The 26,725-nt window shown below is 42.3% G+C and overlaps 1 protein-coding gene across 8 annotated transcripts in view; it reads right to left on the reverse strand.

Moving 5' to 3' along the window:
- SCUBE3 (signal peptide, CUB domain and EGF like domain containing 3) overlaps positions 1-26,725 on the reverse strand; it is a 107,944-nt gene that overhangs the window by 35,596 nt on the left and 45,623 nt on the right. For 2 of the 8 annotated variants that reach the window (XM_083445666.1, XM_083445667.1), the window contains exons 5-7: positions 16,449-16,574; positions 14,897-15,013; positions 3,101-3,148 (exon numbers count right to left, since the gene is read on the reverse strand). In XM_083445666.1, coding sequence (XP_083301792.1) covers positions 3,101-3,148; positions 14,897-15,013; positions 16,449-16,574 — 291 coding nt within the window. Of the gene's footprint in view, positions 1-3,100; positions 3,149-14,896; positions 15,014-16,448; positions 16,575-17,157; positions 17,372-26,190; positions 26,389-26,725 lie in introns of those variants that run through there. The other 6 variants (XM_083445668.1, XM_083445664.1, XM_083445670.1 and 3 more) reach the window with 5 other exon arrangements.

Consider the following 26,725-nt stretch of genomic DNA (forward strand, 5'->3'; position numbering starts at 1 on the left):
AAACCACAAAGAGCATGCACACATGCATGTGGGAAAAGCAAGACTACCTTGCTTCTGGAGCCCTACACGGCAGATACACCAGGCCATAGCACAACTGGCTAACAGTTCCATACGTCTTAAGTCAGCATTCCAGACATCTCTTGTCTCTGTTTTGTGATATCCTGCCAAATCAGTAATTACAGTTCTTAATGAAGTAGAAGACCTATGTCTTGGTTGCACCACTTCAGAGGCTGTAGGTGGGAGCTCACATAGTAAAATGCTGCCCCACAGAGGGGGAAACATAGAAAATACTTCTACATATTAAAATCTAGTGTGTCAAGGAAAAGTCTAGGTTTTAAGCCTTCTCCCTGAAACCTTGAACTGTCTTTGTTTTTTTTGTGGTATGGAGGAGCATCATGTAACTTCTTCCTGCAGTGAGAATCAATTCTAACTTTAATCAGGATCTTCAGGGGCATCATCCCTTTCCAGTGTTTAGTATTTCTCTTGCACAGGAACTGAATGACAAAGGATCTCCAGAGGGCTAAGGTTGTAAACCTTTTGCCAATGTTAAGATCAGGTGAAGAATGCTGACTCCCATCAGTATACAGAAAAAAGAGTTTGAAGAAGAGTTTGGATTTATATCCGGCTTTATCACTGCCCGAAGGAGTCTCAAAGCGGCTAACATTCTCCTTTCCCTTCCTCCCCCACAACAAACACTCTGTGAGGTGAGTGGGGCTGAGAGACATCAAACAAGTGTGACTAGCCCAAGGTCACCCAGCAGATGCATGTGGAGGAGGGGAGACGCGAACCCGGTTCACCAGATTACGAGTCTACCGCTCTTAACCACTACACCACACTGGCTCTTTCACTGAGAAGTAATGCCTTCCAGGATGGAACATGGGAGTTGTTTAACAAAAGCCAACCAGACATCTCCAAGCTGAAAACAAATGTTTCTACAGTTGGAGCGGAACTGTTGAGCAAAACATGTGAGCTGCCAAGACAAGGAAACATGTGACATAGATGAGTGTACAACAGCCAGGGCCAGGGTACCACAAAGCTGACACCTTGGTCTGCAATCTCCAGTCCAGAGTACAGGTGTGGGGTAATGCTGACTTTAGTTATGGTGCAAAAATGTTTGATGGGTAACTGATGTGTGTAATGAAGCCCCAAACAATGGGAAGCAATTTTGTTCAGCTGAGCAGCAAAGTGGGAGGAAGGAGGAAATTTCACTCTTTCCTCATCAGCTATTTCCCCCCTCAAAATTTTAAGTAGCCTCCCCAGCATCACCTACCAAAATGTTTCAGAAGCATTATTACATTCAAAGCATTTTCCCCACAAGCATATTCAGCATGTCGGTGGGCTGCTATATTGATACCATTATGACAAACAAACAAAAACATATTCCCCATGGAGGAAATGCAGGGTCTTTGATTTGATTTAAATAGACAGTGGGTGGTCCAAGTAGAATACTGGGGGATGGTTGGGGCGTAATCAAGTTTTAGCACTCTTATGATGCAAAACAAAAACAAAAAACAGACAGACAGACAGGAAAAGAAAGAAAGCTTATTACTAGTGCTGTGAAAAATGTGAAGATGATGCCAGGACCCTACAAAAATTATTATCGCTTAGTAATAGGAATCCTTCATTTCAAGCATGGGACAAGCAAAACAACTGAGAATTGCTACAATTTGAGACACAGACTGCACATATCTGGTGCAAATCATCTAGCATCAAGGAGTGATGAAATAGTATCATCCACAAAAAAATAATCATCTAGAAGAGCCTTTGGAAGTCTATGCAGCATATTAAGTTTGTAAAAATAGTGGTTGTCACCAACCCATTTGAGTTTTGCCTTGTGTGTGTGGTGCTAACCTTAGTCTCTGAAGATATTGTCTTGATCATCGGTAAGAGACAAAATGACCTTCCTTTTTCCCTTCATCCATTCTGCTTCATCAGTGCTTATCTCCTACCTCAACTCTACCATCACAAAATAAGGCAGCTCAGAAAAGGGCAAATCCCCTTCCTTCTCACAGTCACATAGCCTTTCGTCTCATGTGAATCCTCATGGAAGAAGTGAGTAATCATGCACTCAGCTCAGCCTTATGCTTCGGTCTATACTTCAGAGCTGCATAAAACAATGTGAATTAGAGCTAACCCAGCATTATCAAGTCAAAAGTGGCAGTAGGGACTAGCTGGTGACATCCACAGAATGTTGGCATGGTTTTTCAAAGTTTCCTGCTGTGTCCTTAGGTTTAATATGGATGCAATGCTCATAGTTGCTACCGTAATCAAAGTACAACCCCCCTATCTTTATCCAGGTCTGTTAGCATGCTATTTTAAGTAACAAATCTTTCATTAGGTAGTAGAACAGAAGCCAATACTTGCTGTAATATATGGCAGCAAAAAGAAAAGTAACTCAAAAACAAGTTTCCCAAATACAGGCTCCACATTTGGCTCTGCCATAGAATCTCAACACTGTTTTGGGGCAAGTCATTGAATCCTTGTTGCCTTTGTGGTTCCATTGATGTAATTATGCTATCCTTGAACACATTAATAGCACATTAAAGACTGCTGTAGATTTTGCATACGTAAGCGATGAAAGTCAGCTAAGTACCTAACAGAGACAGACAAGCTTCTGGAAACTGCTTTAGCGATTACACAATACAGACGCAAATAACAGAACACACTCTGCCCCTTACCCCTAAAAGCGGATGGCTATATTTTCTAGCAAAAGAAGAGTCCATTAGCCCAAGCAAAGCAAGCAGCCATCTGAAGCCCCACATTGCATCTGTTATTTGTGGGATAATTCTGTTGCCATGCATGTCTTTTTCTCCACTATCTGCGTAGCTCCAGGCCTGCACGCTCTTCCCTGATAGCTGGGGACCATGCAGATTACAAAGGCTAAAAAGAGATTTAGAAATAGCAGAGTTGGGGCAGGTTAGATAGTTAGTAAGCACCAGTGCCCCTTTGAGTGGCCCTTCTGCCCTACTCTCTAGGGTGCAAAGTGAGGCATGCAGTTAGTACAACAGCTCAGGCCCCTGTGCCCAGTTATTATATTCAAAAATACAAAATGCAGCTATAGTTAAAACTCCTCATAGAGATAGAGAACAAAAATATTTACCATTAGAAAACGTCTGGGGGGTAACGTGCTGCTGGAGGTGCCTCTCCCCTGTTTAATATTATAAAAAAGTGGTTTAGAAACAGTATCTAGCAAGGAGCTTGGCTTTAAAAAAATGTAAATATTCCCAAAGCACAGATGAGTCACAAAATTTCAGTGATTCCCCTCCCCTTTCCCCCCACAAATCTGGCTGAAAGAAACTACCCAATCACTTGGCCAATGGATCAATTTCATAATGGTTTCCTTCCTGTTCACCAATCATCATACACCCCCGCTTGTCTACTACCATATATCAGGCTGTGCTAGAATACTAACTAGTGGGTTTTTCCAGAGCATAGGCTGAGAATAAAAAGACAGACAAGAGAGAGAGAGAAAACTGAACTCTATTACTATATTAAACTAGTTTCTCAAGCCAGATGTAGAAGCAGCTTTGAAAGAGCTCTTGTTTATCACAGAGGAGGAGAACTACATTTGGGCAGTAAGGCAGCATGCATGTAAAGAAAACCTGACTGTTCAGAACAGCAAAGACAGAACCTCAGCTAATACAGAACAAGCCACCCATCAGCTTCTGTTTTAAGAGGTAGTCTGGAACCCAAGATCTGCTTATCTGTCAGGTTTTCATCTGCAAACTTAGGTGTAGGTCTCTGCTGATGCTAGTTAATCAGCTGAGCTATTCCAGAAGAAGATAAATGAATGACAACAGTTTTATCCTATGATGATCCTTCAACAGTAGGTCCCACTGCATTCAATTAGTTGTATCCAAAGTAGCACTGAACAGAGGTGGATTTAGGGGTCCAAACACCTGAGAGGTGCTGCAACTATCCCCCCACATGCCCCCTAAATCTGTTATGCCCCCCAAGCAGATTTTAGGAGGGCATATGGCAGCTGGGGGAGTCCTACTGCAGAAGCAGAAATCCTTGCACTGTCAGGATGTATAAACTGAATGCTGCCAAATTATTCTTACTCCCAAGTAAGTGTGCACAGGATTACAACTTATTTCACATTAAGGGATATAAATTCAAAACAGTCCTGCTCTAAGCAACCTCTCATATTTTGGCTATAAATGCCTTTCCTTACGTCATCTTAACCAGAGTTTGACGTGGGACTCTTCAGATAGCAGCATCTGAAGAATTGGCTGTGCATAACGCATGGCTAGAGATGCATAAAAGGGTACCACACATTTCTATTTCCTAGGGAAGTTGAGTTCTCTCAAGTCTGCTTCTAGTGCTTTACTGAACATGCGTCTTCTCTAAGAAACATATGTTTTAGATACCTGGGCTGATGCCTGGGAACGATTGTGGACAACTAGGCCATGATCTACAATGCATAATGAACTATACACATGCAAAGGCTTCCTCAAGGTTTTCCATGCATTATTTGCCAGTGCTGAATTGTGCAATGCTTTTTTAAGCGTCGCCATATCAAAAGTGGTTTGCTGATCTGGGGCCAAGAGTGGCTTTAAAAAAAAGAAAAAAAGATGCTATGTAATTCAGCCACACTTTCATGTTGGAATAGCAACCAAATGGCCTCAAAAAGAGTGGCAAACCAAAATCCTGTTTCTGAAAGAAACCAATTGAAACTGAAGACCAGCAGTATGCTCAGTGGAAGAAGCAAAGGTTCAAAGCATATTGAAGTCACCTGAGATGAACATATGTCATTAAGGATTATTTGGAACAGACATAGTGGTACCTCGGGTTAAGTACTTAATTTGTTCTGGAGGTCCGTTCTTAACCTGAAACTGTTCTTAACCTGAAGCACCACTTTAGCTAATGGGGCCTCCTGCTGCTGCCGCTGCTGCACCCTGCCGTGTGATTTCTGTTGTCATCCTGAAGCAAAGTTCTTAACCCGAGGTACTATTTCTGGGTTAGTGGAGTCTGTAACATGAAGTGTATGTAACCTGAAGTGTATGTAACCCAAGGTACCACTGTACTGAGCTGCACAAGGCCTTTTGGGCTAAAGGAATAGGGAATACTAAGAGATATGGATCAACTTATCTCAGCCTGGAGCTATGGCCTACTTTGGATTCACTGAACCCTCCTAAGAAATGAACTTGTGCAAACCTCCAGTTCCTCCTTTAAAGGGACATGAATATGTGAAGTTTACCGCAGCACTGGGAGAACGACTTTATGAAACCATCTGCTATTCCTGGGACATCACAAGGCTGACCCATATTAACGCCTTGCACTTACAAACAACACAAAGAAACAGCTAATTGGACAAACCTAACCCAAAGCGCAACAAGCTGGCAGCACAAGAGAGCGTGCGACCGGGCAGCGTACACCAAGCATGTGGAATAAGTTATCCCAAAGGGAGCAAGAGAGAGTCATAGCGTCTGAGTGCTGGCTTGTTAGACCTAATGAGTACCAAATCCCAGAGTCAAGAGTGTGGAGAAAAGACAGATGCACCCTGAAAATGAGAAAGAATAAATGGGCAGGAATAGTTCATTCCCCATTGCTCCCGATCAAGTGGAGCCCACAATTTTCAGCATATCTTGCTACAAATAATATCTCCGTATCTTGTGCTTGGCAAGCAGAGCTTTTGTGAACGGGCCTCATCAAGCAGATTGTGAAGGATCAGCCTTCCCCTTCATGCAATCCATTTGGGTGAATGTGTGTCTACATGGGGGGGGGGGAGGAAATGTTCTCTTTTCCTCTACAGCAGAGAGAAGGTGACGTTTTCTTCATAACTAGTCCCCAAGAATGCAATTGTTTTTCAGTTTTATGGATGTATAGCAAATAATTTTTTTAAAAAAAACTTTTATTTTGCTCCTGCACCTTCCACTTGCATTCTTGCCAGTACTTTCATACCGACATATTAAAAAAAAAAATTGAATACCAAGCATGTGATTAAACAGCAGTTAAATCAATGCACAAGACTGTGAGATCTACCACTTTCTGAAATCACCATGATCTCCACTAATTTTGGGGGACGGTGTAAATTTTGTCTACAATCAACACAGCAACACATGCACCTATTACATATGTTCATATTGGAATATTCTGTGCCCAATAAATTATGCCAATAAAGCAAAACTGCATATATTTATATTTGTCGTCTCCTGTTGGCCATGATGGGAGGAGACAAGGGATATGTAAAGCAATCGCCCCCCACGACCAAATGTAAGAAGCTGACATATTGAATCAAATCATTTGTTGCAACAAGCACAGTAATGTCTACTCTTACAAGTAAGTGGCTCTCAAGAGTCTGAGGAAGAGTTTTTCTCCATCACATGCTACACGATCTTTTTATAGTTGGAGGTGCCAGATATTGAACCCGAGACCTTCTGTATGCAAGGCATCTCGCTTATTCAAACTTCTGCTTACTTTTTGAGATTTTACTAGTCATGCTTACCTCTGCAGCCATAAGGGCTAGAAACTTGTCTTAGTTTTTTAAAGAATGAAATATTTTAAATCCTCAGAATGCTGTGCAATATACACTGCTATCAGCACCAATGCATTTAAATACACATACAAGTTCATTCTTTTCATTCTGCTGCCATGTGTTAGAGGCTAGTCTTCCACAAAACCATTGTGCAGCTCTTTATTCACTAATCATTTTTATAGAAGATAAATAACTGATCCTTAAAAGTTATTGCCCTCTCTTCCCCCAGCCTTTGATCCCAGGGACAAGGCAACCTTCATTAGGACTGACCCAACTCTATAAGAGGAATGTTATTCATTATCTACATTTTTAAAAGCAGCATTAAAAAAAAATGGGGTAGGGGGGGAATGAAAAACACCAGCCATGGCCTAATGAAACTGTCATTCAAGCAAGTTCACTGCACTTCCTGCCACGGCGTGATCTGAAGGGGACCTGTATTAGGCGACCTGTTTGGAGCAGCCTTTCAGACACACCGCATTCAATTTCAAAGTGCTTGGTCAAGGGAGTGGGTTTGCATTTGCCTTGCTGGAAACTTTATTCCCTGTGAAATGATGAAATATTTCAGCGGAAATGAAGGATGGGTGAAGGGGGGTGGGCGAGGATGGCTGTTTGCTAAGACTCGGCTATAAAACAAAAAAGGGCAGTTATAAATATCCAAGCAGGTATCTTACCCTCTCGCCTAGCTATAAATCTGTCCCCTGGGCTTCCCCCACTGGGAGGGGAGATTAGATGCCTCGTAATAACCCTTGCCTGCACAATCCGACAGTGTTTTACAAGTAGAGCAGCTATGAGCAGAGAGTACCCTGCAGTACACATGAATGGGATGCTTCAGCCTTCACTCCTTTCCTTCCCATCCAAGCAGCTAGAAGCAGGGACAAATGGAGGAAAAGCTCAGGCTATGTGCTCTGCAAGGCTAGGTTTTCATTTTCGGTGCAGGGGTGTCCCGTGTGTCATGTTCCTCACCCTTTCAATGTATTCTTTGATGTGCTCCCCATTTTGGAGTCTAGAATAAATTCCTAAACAAAACAGAACTTTTGTACAACTGTCAGCCTTTTTTCTGTCTGACAGATACATTTTTAAAAGCCACCTATTCTAGAGCGAGATCCCGAGAAACAGCCAAGTCTGGGCTGAGCCAGCATTTCTTAGCTATCCTTACTCTTGGAAGCTTTCACAGAGTAGCTGTCCCTGACTTATGTTGTGGCTGACAACAGTAGTAGAAAACAGCCCCTAGTAGCCTTGCATGTGTACATAGAGAAATCTGCCTCCTGTTTTGAAGGAGACATGAATCTGTAGTGCAAAAGGCATGTGGGCTGCATAATGAAAGGATTTACATTATGCTTCTAGACCATGGGGAGGCAAACTAAGGCCCAGGGGCTGGATCCAGCCCAATCGCCTTCTAAATCCGGCCCACGGACGGTCCAGGAATCAGCGTGTTTTTACATGAATAGAATGTGTCCTTTTACTTAAAATGCATCTCTGGGTTATTTGTGGGGCATAGAAATTTGTTCATTCCCCCCCCCCCACAAAATATAGTCTGGCCCCCCACAAGGTCTGAGGGAGGGTAGACCGGCCCCTTGTTGAAAAAGTTTGCTGACCCCTAGACTGTACAAAGCAAGGCTGGGGAAGCTTTGGCTGAGATGTAGCAGTAGCAGCCAGTGAGGTGGGGCAGATTTATAGAGCTGCTCTTCAATACCTGGCATTGCTGCAGCTTAGCAGGACAAGGCTGGGGGGCTGGGCAGGGGCAAATTCGGGGCTTTGTGGATATGCTGGTAGAGCCAATCCAGTGCTCCCACCAATGTACCCACCCTGCTCCAGCGCCATCCATGTAAGCTGCAGTTATGCTAACACTGGAAGGGTACCTTTGCCGCACTACCACACATAAACTGCTACTGGTAGGACTACAACTCCCATCATCCTTCACACACACACCAATATGGGGGCTGGGAGTTGGAACCCACAGTTTTCTCATCCCTGGTATAAAGTATACATTTAGCTGTTAATATCTTTTAATTGTTTCAGCAAGCAGTTAGTGTGCAAGCTGACTTTCAAAATGGAAAAGTTGATTTAAACTTTCTTTTTTACTTGGTGATTTTTAAAAGGGGAAGGGGTAGATCTTTAAAAACCCATTGCTTTAAATTGCTGCAGTTTAAGTCTATCCACCCTGCTCAATGCATTAGCTGAGTGAAAAACATCTGAGTTTTCTCATCAACAAAATATTGCTATTTGGGTTCTGGGAAAATAAAAGTGTTGTTCAATAGAAGTGCTACTTTCAGGGAAAAGTCTCAGTCGCCAACTATAAATGAAAAACAACTACAGATCAAGTGTTACACTGTAAGCTGATTGTTAGGAAAGGTTATGACTGGCTTTTGAGCACAACATCTCCTGAAATCATAGCAAATGGATGGATCAGTCAGTTAGCTTAGATGTGAATTAATACCATTACATTACTAAAGAAAGCCCAGAGGGTTGTCTACATAAAGTAACAAGAACCTTCACTGTAAGATACTGTATCTATGTTGAGTTTTCTCTTTCATGCTTATGTAATGCACAGAACGAAGTTTGTACACAGTATTGCATGGCAAGAAGGAGTATGTGGCATAAAGACAAGCCATACAAGATGAGATGAGAGAACTACTTTTTAGAATTCCACTTTGGTAAATAAAAAACTAATCATTATTCCATATGAGCAAAATTAAAGATGAGGCTTGGCCCATGCTTGGGATCGAGCTTTTAAGCTGCACTCTTAAGCATATTACTTGGAAGTTCAATTGAAATGAGTGAGACTTATTTCCAAGTTTATTTGCTAAGAATCCAGGCGCCAGTGTTTCTGGACCACAATTCTCCATACATAACATAAAAATAACAGCACTAAATGGATGTCTTGGGAATACAAACTAGTTGTAAGACACTCGGCTACTGCCACAACTGAGGTCAGATATGTACTCTAAACTTACAATAGTGGAGGTGGAGGGAGAGTAGGATTTGGGCTGACTTTGGTTGGTATGGGAGCATCATCACACTGGATGTTAAATCAAAGTATTCAGTGCAAGGGTCAAGATTTGCTTGATTCCAGCAATAAACTATCATGTGAAAACTGTATGGAGAGCACGGAGGACCTCAGCAGATGCACTCAAAGGCAATATCTAAGCTGGTTTTTATTCCATTAAAAAAAAACTACAATAAGAATAGAAATTATTTACAGCAATTTGTGGCTTGATTACTTCCTACATGGGGCGTCTTAAAATTAATCTGCTGTCAAGCTGCACATGCATCTGAAACCAGTAAAGCTTCTATCTCTCTCTGATGTTTTATTATTCCAAAACACACACAAATCAAATGTGTTGGGTTTTCTTTCATTCCGACAATTGTTCTCAGGCTGAGAGATCATGATGCCAAATTTTTGGTTAGAACAGGCTGCTATGTTCTAATATTAACCTCTCCAACCCTCCCAGAGGAAAAAGAGGATAATAAAGAGAAGGCAACAACTATCTGGTGCAACATGCAGTCTCATTCATTCAATGTGTTTTAAAATTCTGAAAATCTAAAATGCAAATTCCTGTGCATTGACAAGACTACATGTCTGAAACATTCAAACTATTTTTTTGACTGGCATGTTTAAATTAGAATTATATTAGACAGACAGATACAAGAGATGTTCATCCACACTTTGGTGTTGTTGTTGTTTAGTCGTTTAGTCGTGTCCGACTCTTCGTGACCCCATGGACCAGAGCACGCCACGCTACTTGATTTATTATTCCATTTGTTCCATTATACATTCTTCCATTTATTTCAGACTCAATGCTAACTATTTCAGCCAAACTAAACGTGACTTTTACCACAAAGTTTGGCATTGTGTCACTGTTTTTTTGTTAAACCAATAGCTGGGGTAGGATGCTGACCATACTTGATGTTTGCATTGGGAAAGAAAGCTGCCACTGGAACAATTGGGGGCTTATCCCATTGCTGATAGTTAGGAGTGGGGACCTGATCCAGATTGGGACCACAAGTTGGGGATAAAGCATTGAAGTACCCCATACCATACCATGCTTGCAAGCTGGTCATTGTCGTCCCCCCATTTTCAATTGGTTAAAAAAAAAAGATCAACTATACAACATCAAGCTAAAGGGCAAAACTAGCCATGACTTTTATCTCTGTTTGCAATTCAGTTTTAAAGAGACATACTGTATGAACGCCAAGTTCCAAACATGTCGTATACTCCCAGCTAACTCTTGCAGCATCTACTGACTGAAGTCGAAACTGTCTTTGTTATTCAGCCCATAAGGATTTCCAAGCTTACTGAGCACAACTGTGCATCTGTAGTATTAAGCAACCACATTTTATTTGTGTATGTTTTTGGCAAGCAAAATTGTGTGTGTGTGTTTAAACTCCATTTTCTATTAGAAACCTGAAGCATGGCTGAGCCACCACAGAGAACAATCCTGTACTTGTAGCTTTTGTGTTCCTATGTTCATCTGTCCCACTGCTATCCTCAAAACTACACATGACAGAACTGTGATTCTCTCGCTGGCTGTTTTTTAAGAGCTTAAGACTGCCACCCTATACAGTGTCTTGGAGTGGCATCAGCTTGGCTCCTAGGGTTTAGAAAGGGCAATCATCACCACTTCCACCAAGGCTTCTGCTTGGCATTGCTGCTGTTCCCATCCCTCATGTCTCCCCCTCTGGACATTAGTTAGGAGGGAATTAATCTTTCCTCCCTGTCCCTAGCTTGTTGCATCTTCATGCTATTTGTCTCACAGGGGCCATTTCTCCCTAGAAGCAAATGGCAGCCAAAATGTGTGCATCAAAAAGCTTCTCCTGATTAGTTTGTGGGTGTCTGTCAAGTTGCTCACACACAGAGGCACAGCTGGTTCACTTGTCCTCTCCATGTGAGGTAGCAGTGACAGGAACAAGGAAAAGGGACCTAATCTTGTTCTTTTCCTCTGGTTGGTAGTGAAAATTGTGTCTAGAGGGGGGAAGCAAGCAAATGAGTAACAGGAACAGAAATAAGGTGGTGTAGTTGGGGGTGTTCAGAGAAAAGGGCTCTTCTCCCTTCAGAGGGCATCTTGTCCAATGGCTCTCCAAACCTGGAGCTGATATAATAGCATCCCCTGATAATAGTCGCTTCCAGACAACCTATTCGTTGAGCATTCCTCCTGCACAAAGTTTGTACAGAGGTTATATGCCCTGCACTGGTTGTTGTGCATTCATTCTGATTTGCTTACAGGGAGACTTATATGACATTGCATCAAGCAGTTTGTTATCCCTTACTTTCTAGTGCATTTTCCCATTGCTTTTCTTCCTGCAGAATACCTGGAGTTTTTGGAAGGGGGTTTCCTGTGCAAGAACAGCAAATCCACTTTAATTGTGTAACCTGAATTTGCTGGTCTGTGACTGAATCACAGCTGAAAAAAATAGCAGCAGCCTGGAACCAGCCAGAAACAGAATAATAGACATCTTCCTCACAGGGTGAGGAGGTATGTGTGCATCTGCATTAGGAACTTGTAGCATTGCTGATATTACAGAAGGCTCTCTGTGTTCCTGCACTACTTGTATCAAGACAACATTTGTGTGAGAGCTTAGCAAACAGAATATCTGTGCTCTGCCAACACACATTTCAGAGTCAAGCTATATGGGGAATGAAAAGTCTAGGAGACAACTCATATGTGGAAAGGCTGAAGGAAATGCGTATGTCCATCCCAGAAAAAGAGGAAGGAGAGCAAGCAGCACAGTGACAATCTCTATATAAAACTTGTCCACATTTCCACTTGTCTCGTGCACTTTCTAGGCACAGGCACAAGAGATGTTGCATTTGCCCTGCAGTTTTACAGAGACATATCCAGGCGCTGGTGAAACTGGCCCCTGCTGGAGGGCACAGGCCTGGTTGGGAGACGACGACAAAAATCACCTATCAGACTATGAAGTTTTTGGTGTATATGTGTGTGGTGATATGCCACTACTATTGCAGCAAGGTGAAATGTGGGAGAAACTTCCGCTTCTTCCTGTGCCATGGCACACGGGTGTGTGACTTTTTTCACCTTCCCTCCTTGCCTTGTCCTCACTCTGGACTCTTCAAGTAAAATGTTGCAATTTCTAATGTGGCTACTGTGCTAAGGTGATTTTTTTTGGGGGGGAGGCACTGATGCAACTCCTTGCCAAGTGAGCAAGGGACCTTAGGTATGCCTCTGCAGCTTTCCCCTGGAAAACCTGCTCTATACCACTGAATCTGTGGAAAACACAACTGCCATTTGTTCCAATTCAGCAAGAAAGAGCAGGTTTTCCCCAGGGAAAGTGGTAATGCAAACAGAGGTGTGGATGAACCCATATTAAAACAGGTTGGGGTGGGAAAAATTCTTCTTCACAGTATTATCTGAAGAGAATAGAAGAAACAGAATCATACCATGGCAATTTAAGTTGAAGCTTGGATGGAAAAGAAGATATTAACTCTAAAACGTAGTTCAGCAATGGATCAAGTTGCCAAAAGAAACTACGAAGTCACCTTCCTCTCAGTGTGTGTGTGTTCCAAATAAAGGAATATGTCAGTGAAGATGCCCTACCTGAGGGCAAAAAGTTGTACTAGGAGATTGCGGAAAGGCTCAGGTGCCAAACTAATGACCCAAGTCCGGCAGGGCTACAATCTCCAACATGCTCATCCATTTGTGTGGGCATATATATTTGTGTAGAAGATATGCTCCACAAAATGTGTAATCAGAGTGGTCCTATGTTCTATATAGGGATGGTGGAAAAAACTTGATTTAAGTCCACATTTAAAGACAAACCTACCAAATTCTTACTTTCTGAACCAAAACACAGCCATCCTTTAAAATTCACAGCCAAGTAAACCCAATCCAAATGCATATATTAGTGAAGATAACATAAAAAATGTATTGTAAGGGAAAATTGTAGAACAGTTTATTAGGCAAAATCAAAGACAAAAATGTGTTTATTGGGAGAAATTCACACTAAAATGGTGATGAATATTCATCAGGGTTTTCTTAAAATCACAAATTGCTGTAAAAATGTTGAGAACTTAATTGAAGATTGGAAAACTGAGATACAGAGAAAATTGAATCAGACAGACCCATCATTCCCTAGTTCTGTAGCAGGTTCAACCAACACATTACATTAATCTCAATACAAAATGATTGCCAGGGGAAGCCTTTTGTGCTCAATAACTTGTTGTTGTGGAAAGATACTTTTTTAAAACTCCATCTCCTTTCAAATTGTACCAAGACTGTGAACAATTCAGAGCAGCTGGACCTTTGGATGCAATATAGAATCATTTTGAACTTTTATGGATTCTATTCCTCATGTGAAAGTGGAAGGTGGCAAAAAGCAGTCTTTTGGAAATCATTTACAGTTAAATGCAGAGTTAAAGGCTAGGTTGTGACATCAAGGTATCTTATGGTTTAATATACAGTGGTAACTTGGGTTAAGAACTTAATTCGTTCTGGAGGCCTGTTCTTAACCTGAAACTGTTCTTAACCTGAAGCACCACTTTAGCTAATGGGGCCTCCTGCTGCCGCTGCGCCGCCGCTGCACGATTTCTGTTCTCATCCTGAAGCAAAGTTCTTAACACGAGGTAATATTTCTGGGTTAGCAGAGTCTGTAACCTGAAGCGTATGTAACCCGATGTACCACTGTATAGTTCGCTAATCTTTCTGGGCCCAGGGACACACTTGAAAATCTAAGAAACTGCTGTGGGCACCACGAAATAACCATTTCATGGGGGGGGGGGATTGTTGATGTTCAAAGTCCCCCTGCACAAAGGCAAACCACATACTCTGCCAAAACATTTGGTTAAGTACAGCTTGTAAAGTTGTCCAAATCCAGCTCTGTAATGAATGTTAACTATGGCTATTTTAAACAAGCCATCTTCAGAAACCATGGTTTAAACAAGGCTCGTTTGAAACTAATTATAGTTAATGTTAACCAAGTTTCTCATGCTTTGATGACATAACAAACTGAGGCTAACAAAAAATGGAGGTGAAAACTTCTGACCACCTCCTCCCAAACACATGGGGTGGGGGAGAAGAATGGAGGGCAAAAGTGTGCAATCTCAAAGAAGCTGGGTTCGTTCACATCTCTGTAAGGCATAGTTTAGTGTGATGTCCAAACACAGTCTTTATGTTTGGCACCTTACACATTTTTTTTACTGTTAGCTCTTTTCTTTTCTTCTCTCAACGGTGACTTTTAGAGGGACAGAGGCAATTAGATTAATATTATATCATTATATTGTTTTCATCTTGAACATAATTTGGAATTGATACTAGGTGGCAAAATATAAACTCTGATATTTATTATGGCAGAAGTCTTATACAGCCTTATATGTATGACATTTAATAAGTACTGCACTCTATTCCCCATTGAGAATACACAAAAGCTCTTTCAGCCAAGGTATGCACTATAGCTCTCACCTACCTATGCATGTCTTCCCATCAGAGTGTAGTACAAACTTCACATGGCAACCACATTTTGGCCCTTGATCTGTATCATCACAAGTGTGTTGGCATCCTCCATTTCCGTAGTTGCAGGTCACTGGAAGGGGCAATAAAACATGCACATACTAAATGATAGCTCTCAAATGTTATCATCATGAAGTCAGTTACTCAGAAACTTGGGTCCAAGTTGTCAGGACACTGAATATATCGATCTAAATACAATTCAGTGGTTTATGCACTCCAAGGACACTCATCAAATCATGTAGGTAGCCTTTTGAGTTTGCAGTAGCCAAAACACCAATATTTTTTAAACACCTTAGCAAATTTATAACATACGCTTTTGTGCAGTAGAATGTACTTCACCAAATCCAAAACAATCGGCTCCATTATCCCTGCCACATAGAAGGGGAAAACTATTTGTATAACGTGGCACCAAGAGGAAGATATAGATAGAAGGCAGGAATTGATGCAGAAAGCAGAGGTGTACCTGGGGAGTCAGTGAAACCAGTCCCCGCCAGGGACACAGGCCCATGTATGTGTGCAAAAATCACCTTTCAGGTGTTGGAGTCCTACCTTAGTGAACCTGCTTAAAGTGAAGGTATAACCAGACCAGAAGATTTTCACACAACCTATTGTTCAATGAGCAGGTATTCTATACACAAATCTTTGATTTGCCAGGGTTTATACACCACTTTCTCCCTTTCTTGCATGAAAGCTCATACATCCTTAAAGATGTATGCTCTAAGATGGATGTTAAGGGGAATCTACTACTATCACTATTCCCGGCAGCTCTCCCACCCCCTCTTTTTAAAAAATGGGGAACTGGCACCAATACACCTGCCCACATGTCCAGCATGCTAAAACATGGACAATTTCACAATCTGGAGATGTCCAACTTGAGATCTACTTTGTAAGAGAAGGCTTACCCCTTTATGCTAGGGCACTGCATCATATATATTTGGGTATAACTAGGTGAATAGATGGGGATGCGGGTGCTGCTAGGGCTTGCCCATCAGAAGGTTGGCAGTTCAAATCCCCGCAACGGGATGAGCTCCCATTGCTCGGTCCCAGCTCCTGCCCACCTAGCAGTTCAAAAGCACGTCAAAGTGCAAGTAGATAAATAGGTACAGCTCCGGTGGGAAGGTAAACGGCGTTTCCGTGCGCTGCTCTGGTTCACCAGAAGCGGCTTAGTCATGTTGGCCACAGGACCCAGAAGCTGTCTGCAGACAAACGCCGGCTCCCTTGGCCTATAGAGCGAGATGAGCATGCAACCCCAGTGTCATTTGTGACTGAACCTAATGGTCGGGGGTGCCTTTACCTTTAGGTGTATAGATATAAGGATGTGCAATTTAAAAAAAAAAATGTAAAAATTGACTGTGTGGTTTTGCCAAATCAGGTCTTAGCCAAAGAATACAAGACTTAAGTTGTGTGTTTCCTGCCTCTTCTGCAAAATAGCACAATTTCATTTAAAAACCACCCAATGCTGCTTTTTATATGGGCTTTCGAGAGAGGGTCCCCAGGCAGTAACTTACACTTGCAGTCTCGCTGATTCTTGGTGAGTTCAAAGCCGGGTCGGCATTCACAGGCAATGCCACCCTTTGGGGTCTCCCTGCAGATGTGGGCACAACCATGATTCTTGTTCATGCAGTTCATTCCTTCTAAAAGAGAAAAGAAACAACATAAAAGCTACCCAAAAGACACCAAAGGAAGCAAGAAAAAGCTCCAGGTATATATACATGGAGTATATACTCTTTAAATGTGAAAAGGCATGCATAGATAAATTCTGGAGCAGGTTACTGTAAAGTAGCCTTTCCCAATCTGGTGCCCTCCATATGTTCTGGACTACAATTCCCATCAGCTCTGATCACTGGCCATGCTGCCTGTGGCTGATGGGAGTTGTACTCCACAGGGTGCCAGATTTGGAAAGGATGTTGTAGCGATCACACAGGGCCCCCGGACGTTTCACAGTCTATTGACCCTGTGCCACCACTGCGGTTGCTTTCTTCACTGCCACCACCCCGCTTCTCACGGGGACACACAGAGCCCAGACAGATGTTAACATAAACAAATAATCAAGTTTATTTTTAAGTGCAGGAATAAGCGTATGGTTTCGGTTTATTTTTCTCTTGTCGGTTTCTTAAATCTTAGTTCCTACAACTTCAAATGGATTATTCCAACTATCTAACTAACTCCCTAAAAATTCCTCTCACTCTCTCACAATACCACTCAACCAGCCCACACCTAAGCCTCCCTCTTCCTTCTCCAACACCCAAGCCTCAACTCCCAACTGACAAACCTCAACTCCCAATCCTCAACTGTCAACCCCCAGACCTCAACTGACTTTTCAAAACCTCCCACTCTATCTTTTACTCCCCCCTTGCATTCTCACTGACCAATCACATCACACCCATTTAAACCCTTTCATTGACACACCCTAGGGGGCAAACGCCACCGATGTGTTCTGTGGAAAGTAAAGTATCTTTTCCTATTCACACCAAGAAGGCTAGACTGCAAACCCCACACCTGACCCAGACAATAGTCCGTGGCAGCAGCCATGTGGCTGAAGTTCCTTGCATGCCTAGCATGGAAGGTTTGGGTGTACTGAAACAGCGCACTGATTGCGTTAATGTGAGCTGTCTGGAAGCACCCATTATTAAATACAAGAAAGCCCTGGCTCAAGGGGCTGGCCAGCCAGCTTCTGAAAATCTATCTCTGGGTAGAAATTAAAGTATACGGGGAAAATGTACTACGGAAAAGTAAAAACCTCTGGTTCCCAATTGTTTCAACAGCAATCTAGGCCACAGTTCATTGAACATATACAAATTAAAAATATATACAATGCACATAGTAAAAGAAAAATATAATACTAAGCAGAGTAAAGCATCTTACTAACTTCAAAGTCTCAAGATACCAAATAATGAAGAATAAGTTATTTGAGATCTACAGATTACCACCAAAAAGCTTTTTTGAAAAGTACCAGTAAGTTTCATGCTAAATACAGGCACAGCCTCAGTCTCAATTTCAGTAAAATGTGCTACAGTATGGATATTTTATTGTCCATACTTTTACTAGATGAAAAATCTAGGCTGAATGGTATGTTTTATGGAGATGATCACCACTTAACACTGCATTCCCTGCCATTTCACTCCACTGCCACTGCTCCATTATGCCCAAAACTGAGCATCCTCCAACCTTTCACATTACAAATCCCACATCAAAACAGCAAACTTTCTCTTCAATTAGATTGTTCCAGCCATCCCTATTGACCAACCTCTTCCCTTCATCTTTCCAGTTGCCCAGTACCATAGTTAGCCTTCTCATTCCATATCCCTAGCTCTATTCTTCAATGATGCTGTAGGCAGACAGCCAACTAAGGCCCCAAGAGGGGTCAAAAGTCTCTCAGGCTCTCTCTGTGCTGTAAATCTGCCAGAGGCAGCATTAGCTACAGACACTGCTGTCTGGCCCATCCAAGCTGCAAACAAAACAGGGTGCTGCTGCTGACTCATGCCCCTGGATTGTTTGTGCTTTGCTCTGGCACGGAGGACCGCTGAGTTCCGAGTTTTAGCATCCATCTCTCCATGTCGGCCACCCACCACAAGCAGAAACCAGAGCCAGGAGGGCCATGCCCCCTATCTCATGGCCTGGAAGGGCTGAAACAGACTAGGAGCCACAGGGATTGGGTCTGTCTGCTTGCCTTGTTGTACAAGGCTGATGTTGAAGCCTGAAAAGAAGAAACAGCATATTAATTCATGGAGGAGGACTATGAATTCTTCTCTTATACTGAAAACCTAAACCAGTAGATGCAGCAGCAGGTGAACAAATGGAGCTGTTTTTCCACATAACAGGGCGCAGGCATCACGCAGGGTCAAACTACATCTGATCCTAACTGTATGGTTCTGCTCTGGAGTATGTATACAGTTTTGGCCTTCACAAATTGTCAGCAAGGGCTCCACCCACCTGGAACCTAGCAATGCGAGAGGAGGGCAGGCGGCTTTAACCCTTTGCCACCTGCTGAGTTCCTAATCCAGACCAGCAACCCTGAGCCTGCAATTTGCATTTTTAAAAAGTCATATTGGAACTCATGTTTCATGGAGAGAGCTGCAGCACCAACCCAGACAGACTTCTGAAAGTTGTCGGCAGCAATTCGGATCTGTTTCATTCCTCGCCACTGCTATTATTCTTGGCAGTCTAATGCATCTCGTAGCAGGAGAGGGCAGAGCTCTCTGCGCTTGCAACCCCTCTCCTGCCAAAGAACTGCTGACAGAAGCACATTAAGCAACCCCTTAAACAAGACCCATCATTCGTTAGCCACTGCTCTAGTGAACAATATATGCACAGCTTGGATTTCAAATCTGGAGGCATTTGACATTAAGCATCTTAAGGAAGCATGGAAGCCTTCCCCACTAAACACTACCCATCATGGACATTTCATGGGTCTTTTACTATGCAAGGACCTTAACTACTAATGGAGGAGGAGGGACAAAGCAGTGGCAAGGAAGAGAGAATGGGACTTCTGCCCAAATAAAAGCTTGCATAAAGCATGCCGTGTGGTAGCATTAGGACATGAAGAGCGTTCTGCGTCACACATTGCAAAGAGGATGCTCAGAGCAAGGTTGTGATAAGCACAACTGCTGGTGGTTTAGAGATGCTTGGAACAAGGATTTAGGAAAATGTGTAGGAAATCACAATTTGCCACTTACTGCTGGCTCTCTTTATGTTTGTCTTTGGAATGAACCACTTATGATATATTTTTTGAAGCATAGTACAGTAAATAGTGAAGTCTCAACCCTATAGGAAAACAGAGGTGCAAGTACGTAATCATTGTTTCCCCAGATTACGCAAAAGCTTTTGTGCAGACAAGTCTGAAAGTAGAGCAGAAATAGTGACAGATTGTGAAATGCAGCATGTGCCTCACTTCCTCTTCACACTGTTTTTATAAGCATATCACACAAAAATAAATGCACCAATACAAAAAAAATTATTGGCTAACAAAGCACAACACAATAGGCCCTGTCCACTAGAACTATAACCAGAAATTAATTCAGCCTATGTGACTGTTTACTGGTAATATGAAAGTATAGTGCTGTGTGTGAGAGAGAAGAGGGAAACCGTGGCTGTCATTATAGGCCTAACCATGTACACAATCAGAGCATGTTACAGACACTGCCAAGGGACAGGGGAGCTAGTGGTTGAGAAGGACCAGTACCAGCAGAAGTTTGTTACTGTTGCACATGGCCTGGAAAACGAACAGGGTTTTATGGGACTCAGTCCCACAAATATGCTAAAACATAGTTTATGAAATACTCACTGTCCAGGATCAGCAACCGAAGAATAAGCAAGGAGAAATAACCAGGATAGGCATCTGGGAAAACAGTTTTTTTATTATCTTGGTTTTTTTCTGTCTACAGTTGCTTTGCTCTCCCAGTACCTTACATTCTCTCACACGCTTCCCTACTTCCTTCCTATTTTATGCTGAAGCTTTTTCAGAACCAACCAATTGCTGGATATTTTCCTCCCCCTGCCATCCCTACCTGAGCTCTTTGGCTCCATCACAACTGGAAAACCAAGGATCTGATGATACCCACAGCCTCGCTATCCCACTACTATTGCAGACAAGAAAAAGTTGCCAGAACCTCAGCTCTAAAAGCTGGGTTCTGTGGACACTGAATATAACACTCGACAGATTTTAAATATTATTTAACAAAATCCACAGGCAGACAGGAGGAATGGAGACAGCTAGTGTGGTCATACACAGCGTGATTCCAGTAAGAGATTGCACGCAGAATACTCTGGCGCGTTCCCTCAGAAGCATCTCATTTTGAGCATGAGTATCCAAGCAAGCAGCTGCGGGTTGGCTCCCTCTGGGAAAGACTACATAGGAAGAGCAGGGTTTCTCACGCCATTTTACAACGTCAAGAGGGGAATTGATGCAACCGCAACAGTTGTCTGACTATTTTACAGTCTACCCAGGGTATAATCTCAAGCTTGCTTGGAGGTGCTGTCGGCACAGAGTGCCAAAACCGAGCCAAAAAACTACTTGACTTCAGGGCAGATACTGGTAGTGGATGGGCCAGGAACAACAACGCTGAGGGGTCCTGAGGTGGGGAGGGAAACCCAAGAAAGATCCCCTCTGGTAAACAAGGTGCATTTAATGAGGATAGGGACATGTTAATGGTCAGAAGGTTTTTCTGCATGAAAGCTATTCATGGATCAGTTCTCCTCAGTTTAACTGTTCAACCTCTATCTATTTCTCCATTCCTTGAAGATACAAGGAGCTGAGAAAGGGCAGTATTCAGCTAACTGCACAAGGATGACCACTATCACAACAGGTCTCCCCCGCCCCAATCTCCCCACCACCCCATGTCCCTAAATCTGCTCTGGAAGGTGGTGGGAGAAGGGGGAAATGTTCTGCTGCACAAAGAGAAATCCTTGTGCTGATAGAACAATCACTTTAATGCTGTGTTTAATATAACCCAAAGTTTTTGATGCAATGAGACAATGTCAGAAGAAATGCTGACTTGCTGGGTTAGGCCAATGCCCCCATAGAGTTGAGTATCCTGTTCTCACAGCGGCCAACCGGATACAAGCAAGACAAGCACTCTGCCCACCTGTGATTTCCAGCAGCTATTATTCAGAGGCATACCACCTCTAAATGTGGAAGCAGAAGACAGCCATTGTGGCTTGTAGCTGTTGATAGCATTATCCCTACATGAATGTCTGTCTAATCCTCTTTTAAAGCCACCCATGTTGGTGGCCATCACTGCCTACTGTGGACGAGTTCCATATGTTTCATCATTTGAAATCAAATATTTGACCATGTTGGATTTCTTTTGCAATTGGCCATTTACATGTGTGTAGAACATGCAGAACAAAAGGCATGAAAGCTAGACTGGGTCACACACCCAAACCCAGAGAAGCAGCTCCAAACCTTATGCAACACAATCTCCCTAATTCTACTGAGGGGACCTCTGCGCAGTGGCTTCCTGTATTCAGTGCTGCAGCTCAAAGGAAGCTTATCTGCAATATTTTCGAGTATGGAGGAAGCATCAATAGAAAAAGCAAGAATGCTTTCTAGAGTATCTGTGACAAGACTGTGCATCAATTCAAGCAGACTATAAAAACTACACAAACCCCCTTTCAAAGCACTGCAAAAGACTACAGAGAGGCAACATGGATGGAGTTCATTGTAGAGTGCAGGGGTTGGACGAAGAAACACGAAGAGGCCCAGCGGTTCACAGAACTAGGGTTGAAAACACCTAAAACCAACACTATGTTTGGAAGGGGAATGAGTAAGAAATAATAGCGCCTCCAATTCTAAGTTACTGGTTTGAATCCAGCCTGAGTCATTAAAATCAAGTCTGTTTCCATCTCATGGCTATCCAGCTAGATGCATGAAATGAGTTTTGGAAGAGCTTGCTTCAGTTTCTGAGAAGGAGCAGTTTATGATCAGTTTACATTGTAAAAACTGCTGCCACTGCAGACTTTAACCAACACCTCCCCCTTTCTGGCAGTCTTACTTTGAAAGCAAAAACAGGAAAGATAGACTGAGCATCCATGGCAGCACTAAGGAGGAATGGTGGTATGTCAGAGAGAGAAATTTATTCACAAATCATAATAGAGAACATGGTGCTCATTTCTAGTGAACTTTCAATATCCACATACAGATGAGTGCAAACAATCGGTAGCTCCAGCACTGCAAAACTGAGCAGCAGAACTGCCTCCTGGGACAAATAGTTAAGCCAATGGCTCACTACTAGACTAAGTTCACCAGAGCCTAGCCAGACATACCTGAGTTCCAAGAGAGGGTAGCAAACACTGACCGCTCATAAGATTTGGAGATGAAGTCTAGAGAAGGTCAAAGGCTTATAATTTCATGTAAGGTCCATAGAAAGTTCAACAGAAACTGGCTGACTCTAGATATCTGAATGGGAGCTGAAACAACAACACTGTTATATCAGCAACTACCAGTGGAAGTTTTAAGATTTAAATGATCAGCTGGACACATTCTTTCCCATCCCGAATATAGTAAAACAAAGGGTGCTTCCACTTTAGGTGGAACTGCCAGGCTTCGTGGATTCACTTTTTACAGGGCATCTACACAACTTCACCATCTGAGCATTCTCATCCTGTGGTTATCCCATCTCTCCAGTGCTAGAAAGTCTGGCTTTTTCAAAACAGCACAATCTCCATGCCTTTAGCATGTGGTTTTGACAAAGGCAATGACATACTGAGAAACTAAACCTACCATAGCTCAACAAACATTCATTATAACCCTTTGCAGTGGATGCCATATTATGAACCAGGTTTTCCCCTCACATAATCTTTTAATTAGAACTAATACACTTCAAAAGAAAGAAAGAAAGAAAGAAAGAGTATAGTGCTATAACACAATAATGCTATAATGTTATTTTAAAACATTAACACCCATTCTGGACCATTCAGCATTCTGTTTTAATGACAAATACCTCCAGTATTGATGTTGGGAACTAAAGGGAATATATAGGATCAAAGATATTCTGCCTAATGGTTGTCCTATTTCAGCAACTTCATTAAAGGAAAAACGAAATGATACCCTGCACAACTGGCTCCAACTAACTCAGGTCTACTCTTTTGCCTAGCTCTTGCTGAGCAAAGGAGAAGGTCACTATTCCCTGATGCTCTATGAATCACTTTGTCTTAATGCTACCTCAAGTAAAAAGAGCATGGCTTCCAATATACAGTGGTACCTCTAGTTGCGGATTTAATCCGTTCCGGGGTGCCATTTGCACTCCAAAAGGTCAGCAACTAGAGCGCCTCTTCCGACGTGCTCAGCGCGATCGAGCACTTCTGCACATGCACGAAGCATGCAAATCACTTTTGTGCATGCGCACATGCTGAACCCAGAGTAAACACTTCCGGGTTTGCCGTATTCGTAAGCTGAAAGTCCATAACAAGAGTGGAACGCAGCTAGAGGTACCACTGTATACAGAATTTTACTTAGCATGGAATCAGGCTCTTTTCAGGGGCTATGATTAGTATGGGAGAGTGACCTGGGTTTCACGATAGAGGAACAACTGTGGGAAGAGTTGTGGTCCAAACCCCCACTTAAAATGATTTCTGTGAGAATACAGGAAGTCACACTGAAAACAGTGTTATGATGGCATTGGACTCCACTCTACCTGTCAAAAATTGGCAAAGGTTACTCTAATTTATGTTGGTGGGGTTGTGGAAACATTAGAACATTGCTTCACATGTGGTGGAATTGCTGCATAGTTCAGAGATTCCGGACCCCAATATTTGACACTATTTCCACCATCACCTCCTAGTGCTCCTATTCTTGTAGTGTGGTACCAATTCACCCATTATGCATAAATCTCTGTTTATGCTTCTTGCCACAGCCAGAATGCCAGTGGTTTCCCATTGGAAATTCGACTCACCTGCTTCCCAACAGAGGCGGGTAGCAAAAGTATGGAACATTGCACTTCAGAATACCTGACATACAACAGATAGCCCTTAATGGTTCATCAAAAATAGATGACTTTTATTTTAATTGGTACAGTCATACCTCGAGTTGAAGTAGCTTCAAGTTAAGTATTTTCAGGTTGCGCTCTGCGGCGACCCGGAAGTAACGGAGCGAGTTACTTCCGGGTTTCACTGTTTGCGCATGCGCAGACGCTCAAAATGACGTCACGTGCATGCACAGAAGCGGCGAAACGCGATCCGCACATGAGCAGTCACGTCTTACGTTTACTTCAGGATGCGAACGGGGCTCCAGAACGGATCCCGTTCGTATCCAGAGGTATACCACTCTATACGTTTTTTCTATACGTTTTTCTCCTATGTTAACTTATCTGCACAGCCCACTAAACCTCCTGCTTTACAGATAAATAAGTGGAGAGGCTTTATTGAGAACTAAATTGACTCACCTTTTTCTTCTTATATGTGACAATTGTCTACAACATTGCACTCTCTCCCGGTTTTCCCCTCCCCTCTGTATTCTCATTTTATTTTTCTATTTTTATATATTACACTTATCATTCTTACTGCAATTTTATGTGCTATGTCAATAACCATTCTGACAAAAAAATAATAATTTAAAAAACAACTAACTTATAAGGAAAGGGAGACTCTGAGAATGGGTGCTTGAGTCAGCCTATCTCTTCAGTCTCCAGTAATTTCAGCCAGCTTCTCCATTGCTTTTCTCCAGTTTTTCCTTCTTTTCTCTTTGGTCTCACAGGGAGCAGGACAGTAGAATAAAACCAGGCATATCTGCTTAATGTGACTGAACTCATCATAACCTGAGAATCAGAATCTGCCATATGCCGTGATTTATTGATCTGCCCACGGGCTCACATATGAGGCGAAAGTCAAGGAAATGTAGACGGAGTGGGGAATTGTGAGGCGAAAGAGTTACAGCAACACAACAACACCTCTTCAGTAATTAATTGATAAAAGTGATTCTTTTAAAAAATCAGAGGGATCTAAGGAAGAAATAAAAGAGAGAGAAATCTTTTTCTTAAAGTAGGACAATGAGGAGGACAACTGAATATCAAAGGCGAAAATGCTACGCATAACGAACAGCACAGATGGGAAACAGCAGAGGGGTGTGGAAGTTTAGCAAAAAGATTAGTATTTGATAAATGGAGGAACCGAGGAACAGAACAGATATGGGGCAAGATCACAAAGAGATTTAAAGGTTAGAAGAAGTTTAAACTGTATAAAGAACAATAAAGAAAACCCGAAAAAGAAGAGTATAAATATATACCACGATGCAACTGCAAAAAAATAAATAAGCAAAAGAATTATTCGCAAAGTAGCTGAGAGGCAGGAAGACCAGTAAGCAAAACATTACTTACTATCAACAATTAATCAACACAAGACAGAATGAGAGTCTGAAAAAGGGTTATGGTAGAATCAGCAGGTAAGAGGACAAATCTGAGAAGTATTAAAGGGGGGAATCTTGCAAACAGTATTGTGAGCTGGGAAAGAAAGAGAAGCATTAAAGGCAATGCCTAGACTGGACAGCTGATAACTCAGAGACAAGGAAGAAATAAAAGTGAGAAACACTACACTTCTAACGTTTGAGTTTAAGACAATGATCAGGCATGTAAACAGAAGTAGCTATATGAAAATCTGAAAGGAGGAGGGAAGAGACAGCTGGATTTTGTGAGGATACCATCAGAAATATTGTAGGCCAAAGAACAGTCAAATTACTCAGAGGAAGAGGATAAAAAAGGGCTGAGCTTGAGAGAGTCCAAAAATAAAATAAAGAGAAAATTGAAGCAAGCCACTGACCTCATTTGCACGTCATCATGGCAAACCATCGTCTTCCCTGAACCTATGATAGGTTTGTATCTTTGAATCATATCTCGTATGGAAGGTTCTCTTCCTTCTAATTAGATCATTTTTCCCATGAGGACAATTTCTTTTACCACAGCCTGATACAGCACTATTAATGCATTCCATTTGAGGGAAATTCCTCTCCTTACTCTACTGCAAGAGTTGAGGATTACTGTTTGCTTCTTATGGATCACAACCTTGCTGCCCTTGTTATCTTGCCCAGAAGACAACAAATACATATGCTCAAAGGGCAATTATGTTGCATTAGAAATTACATATGTAAATGAAATCAGCTCATCACATGAACTCCGCTCGCTATCCCTTGCCTGCGCAAGGCAGAAGAGAATTGTCAATAATTAGCAAGAAAGTCATTAAGAAAACAAAACAATCCAAGGGCTGGGAACTTGTGGCACTCCAGATGTTGTTGGGTTGCAACTCCCACAATCCCTGACCACTGGCAACACTAGCTGGGGGCTGATGAGAATTGGAG

The sequence above is a fragment of the Podarcis tiliguerta genome (assembly GCF_965153285.1).
Source record: "Podarcis tiliguerta genome assembly, chromosome: 6".
Lineage (NCBI taxonomy): Eukaryota > Metazoa > Chordata > Lepidosauria > Squamata > Lacertidae > Podarcis > Podarcis tiliguerta.